Genomic DNA, 3,509 nt, shown 5'->3' on the forward strand with positions numbered 1-3,509 from the left:
CAGAAATCCAGCCATAAACACGATGTAGCCCTCAAATTCCCAGCCTCACAGACCTACCTGGGCCCTGCAGGTAAGGAACCTGGACCCCGGCATCCTACCAGCCTCCTGGCGCAGCATGCTGGGGGTGCTGTCAGGGGACAGCTGAGGGGACACCACGCGAGAGTAACACGGCCTCCATCCATCACAAGCCCCCTTACCCTCTGCCCTGGGGAGGTGTGTGTGGGGGGGTGACAGTGACTGGAGGGCCAGCAGGTCAGAGCCAGCTGGACTGGGACAGTGCTCTGTGGTCAGGCTTCCCTCTGGAGGCATGAAAGAGGAAGCCCAAGTTATAGCGGGAAAGGCTAAACCCTCATGTAAAACATCAACGAAGGGCCCTCCCTGGAGGCACGATGGGCCGGAGCGAGCCGCACCACTGCAGCGCGAGTTCGATCCCCAGCCAGGGAGGGTCCCCCAGGGCGCAGCAGACCTCTCCTGTTCTCCCCACTGCTCCCCTCAGCAATGGGTTTCAGTCGATCCACCTGTTCTGCGCCCACTCTGCCTCTGGTGAGTCCTCACACACACACACACCCCACTTCTCGCCTGTACCCCAGCCCTTGTATGCATAAATAAATCTTAAAAAAAAATGAAAGGTGAATTTTGAAAACACAGAAAGTAAAACCTTTTTGCTTGTCATTAACCAAAAAGGTGAGGGCTCAGAGTCACAAGCGACAGAGGAGACAGCACACCACGACACGGCTGTCACGGAAGTAGAGGGCGAGAGAAGCCGCGGGGGACGATGCCGCGCCACCCAGTGAAGACGGCGGAGAGGCCGAGCACACGCCTAGAACGGGCGGCCTCCCCAGACGTCCGAGGACGGAGGGAATCTGAGCAGACCAAGTACCAGAAGATTGAGATCGGCTGTCGAAAACCTCACGAAGGAGAGTGTGAGAGCGTCACTGGCAAACTATGAAAACACCCCATGACGACAGTGACCCTCCCTAACGCTTAGCGACATGGACAACACTTTCAGGCGGGCGCTGGGTAAGGGCAGTGCAGAGATAAATAGTACCGGGCAGTATCCCTAGTCCACGAGGGTGCAGAACACCGCAACAAACACTAGCAAGCCAAGTCAACGTGGCGGTAAAACACCATTAGCAAGAGTTTTCTCTCCCCCCAGGAGGCAAGGTTAACATCTGCTCATCAATGAATATTCCACATTAACAAGATGAAGGCTCAGAGCCACGCAATCATCTCAGAAGATGCAGAAACGGTCTGACAAAATCCAACATCCATTCAAAGCGAAAGCCCAGTGTGGGGCTGAGGGTCCCACCCCGCAGTGAGGTCGATGTGACAAGCCCGGGACCAGGGGGCCTATTTGTCATTCAATTCGTCAGCGCGCTGGGGGGTCAGCAGGGCCTTTAGGCATCCGACTGGGAAACACACAAGTACAGTGACTGCATGCAGATGACAGGTTATATAAATGAAAAGAAAAAACCTTAATGACACCTGAACATGCTGTTTAAGCTGATCATTCAATAAAAGTGCAGAACACACAACTGATAGATCACCACCTGTTGCATTCTACACACCAATAACGACGGGTCAGGGAGAGAAAACCAGGGCCCTCCCTGGTGGCACGACGGGTTAGGACGCAGCACGGCAAGGTGGCCGCAGCCGCTTCAGTGCGAGGTCAATCCCGGCCCCGGAGGTGTCCACATGGCGCGGCAGACCTCTCCTGACCCGCCCGCTGCTCCCCTCAGCAGTGCACTTCATCAGTCTGCCCATTCTGCTCCCCACTCTGTCTCTGGTGAAGCCTCCACCGCCTCTGCACCTCTGGCCTGTACCCCCAGTTGTGTGTGCATAAATCTTTTTTTTTTTTTGGATGTCTTTTCTTTCCCTTGCCTAATTGCTGTACATATTGAATAGAAGTGATTAGTTTTGTCTTTCTAATTTGGAAGCCCTTTCATTCCTGACTGCCCCCAACGAGAACAATCTGTGTATGCCGAGTAGAAATGATCGTGGATATCCTTGTCTTGTTCGAGGTCTTAGAAAGAATCACCATTGCATATGATGTTATGGTTATTGTCAGGTGAATTACCTTCTCTTCCCAGTTTGTTGAATAGTTTTATCATGAAAGGGTGTTAATTCTGTCAAAGGCCACTTATCTGGAAATGATCACATACTTTTCTTATTCTTTATTAATATGATATTTCACTTTATTTTTAGATGTTTTAGGGCCATTCTTGAAGCCTATGGAACTCCCTTTTGGTCATGGTGTTTATCTGTCTAATGGGGTGTTGGATTTGGTTTGCTGGTATTTTTCCATTTGTTGACGGTTGACGCAGACACACACACACACACACACACACACACACACACACACACACACACGGAGTATCATTCCGTCATAGGACAGGCAATCCCGCCATTCACCACGGCATGGATGAACCGGGGGGAGAACTAAGTGAAACAGGCCAGTGAAAAGACCAACAGTGCATGAACTGTGTATCCGAGAACGTGGCTGCAGAGGTGAGCACAGGGTGAAGGCTGTGAGGGTGGCGGAGAGGGTCACTGTCTCTCCACTGGAAGAGCAGTGCAGGGAGGAATGGACTGTAAGGCCCTGTAGGTCACGATATGCACGTGTAAGTTACTGCGTGTTTGAACGTTAGGAAGAGAATAGATCAAAAAACTTCTCGCAAGGAAGGAAAGTTGTGTCACCAGGGTATGAATGGTCCCTGTGATGCCAATCCCTTTGCAGCAGTGCACATGTCAGATGGCATCGCAAACAGGCTGACCCGGCACGAGGCAAGTCACTGAGGAAGCAATCACAGATGGAACTAGTTATCACGAGGGTAGCCACAGTTGATTGCTTTCAGTTGCTTTATCACCAGTCATTTCCCTGCCACTCAGCTGATCACCTGCACCGAGTCCCTTGTCTGTAGTCTGTACCGGCAGATAAAATTAGGGAGCCGCACAGAACACAGGCCCAAACATGTCCTCAGCTGCGTAACAGCCAACTGTTGCATACACCGCCTTCCCTCCCCACCGTATGTGATGGACGCTACAATCTATTTTGATTTCTGATATCAAATATGGGAGGCCACCTGCCCCCCCCATGCCCCATCCTGGCCTTTGCCTCGCCAGCGAGTGGCAGATGGGCCGCCCTCACTGGCCTTGCATGGCAGGAGCAGGGGCCTGAACGCGGCCCAGCACAGGGCCTGCTGCGAGGCAGGCCACAGGCAGGGCTGGCCCCTGTCTCATGAGACGGTCAGATGCGGCCCAAGCGGCAGGAAGACAGAAGGATAGCGTCAGGTAACCGGGATGTCAGCAGGTTCCTTTATATTCAAAAGGGCGGTTTGCTAAGCAGGAAGGGAAGGCCAGGCCCCTTGGGCCACGGAGAGGCACGGGTGGTCCAAGCCAGGCCGAGCAGTCCCGGCGCCTGGGCTGGAGGCTGCCGCCAGCGGGCCCGCTGCCCAGACATCCAGAGGCAGCCCTGGGCCAGCGGCTGGGAGCCGTGGAAGGGACCCTGG

General features: G+C 53.7%; 1 protein-coding gene across 1 annotated transcript in view; it reads left to right on the top strand.

Moving 5' to 3' along the window:
* Window positions 1-775: 775 nt before the first annotated feature.
* LOC101618604 overlaps window positions 776-3,509 on the top strand; it is a gene marked incomplete at its 3' end in the record, with an annotated part of 9,439 nt that continues 6,705 nt past the window's right edge. Inside the window, exons 1-3 of the mRNA XM_004686461.1 lie at window positions 776-923; window positions 1,010-1,020; window positions 3,124-3,150. Coding sequence (XP_004686518.1) covers window positions 776-923; window positions 1,010-1,020; window positions 3,124-3,150 — 186 coding nt within the window. The remainder of the gene's footprint in view (window positions 924-1,009; window positions 1,021-3,123; window positions 3,151-3,509) is intronic.

This window comes from Condylura cristata, unplaced genomic scaffold (assembly GCF_000260355.1).
Source record: "Condylura cristata isolate star-nosed mole 26May11 unplaced genomic scaffold, ConCri1.0 scaffold00021, whole genome shotgun sequence".
Classification (NCBI taxonomy): Eukaryota; Metazoa; Chordata; class Mammalia; order Eulipotyphla; family Talpidae; genus Condylura; species Condylura cristata.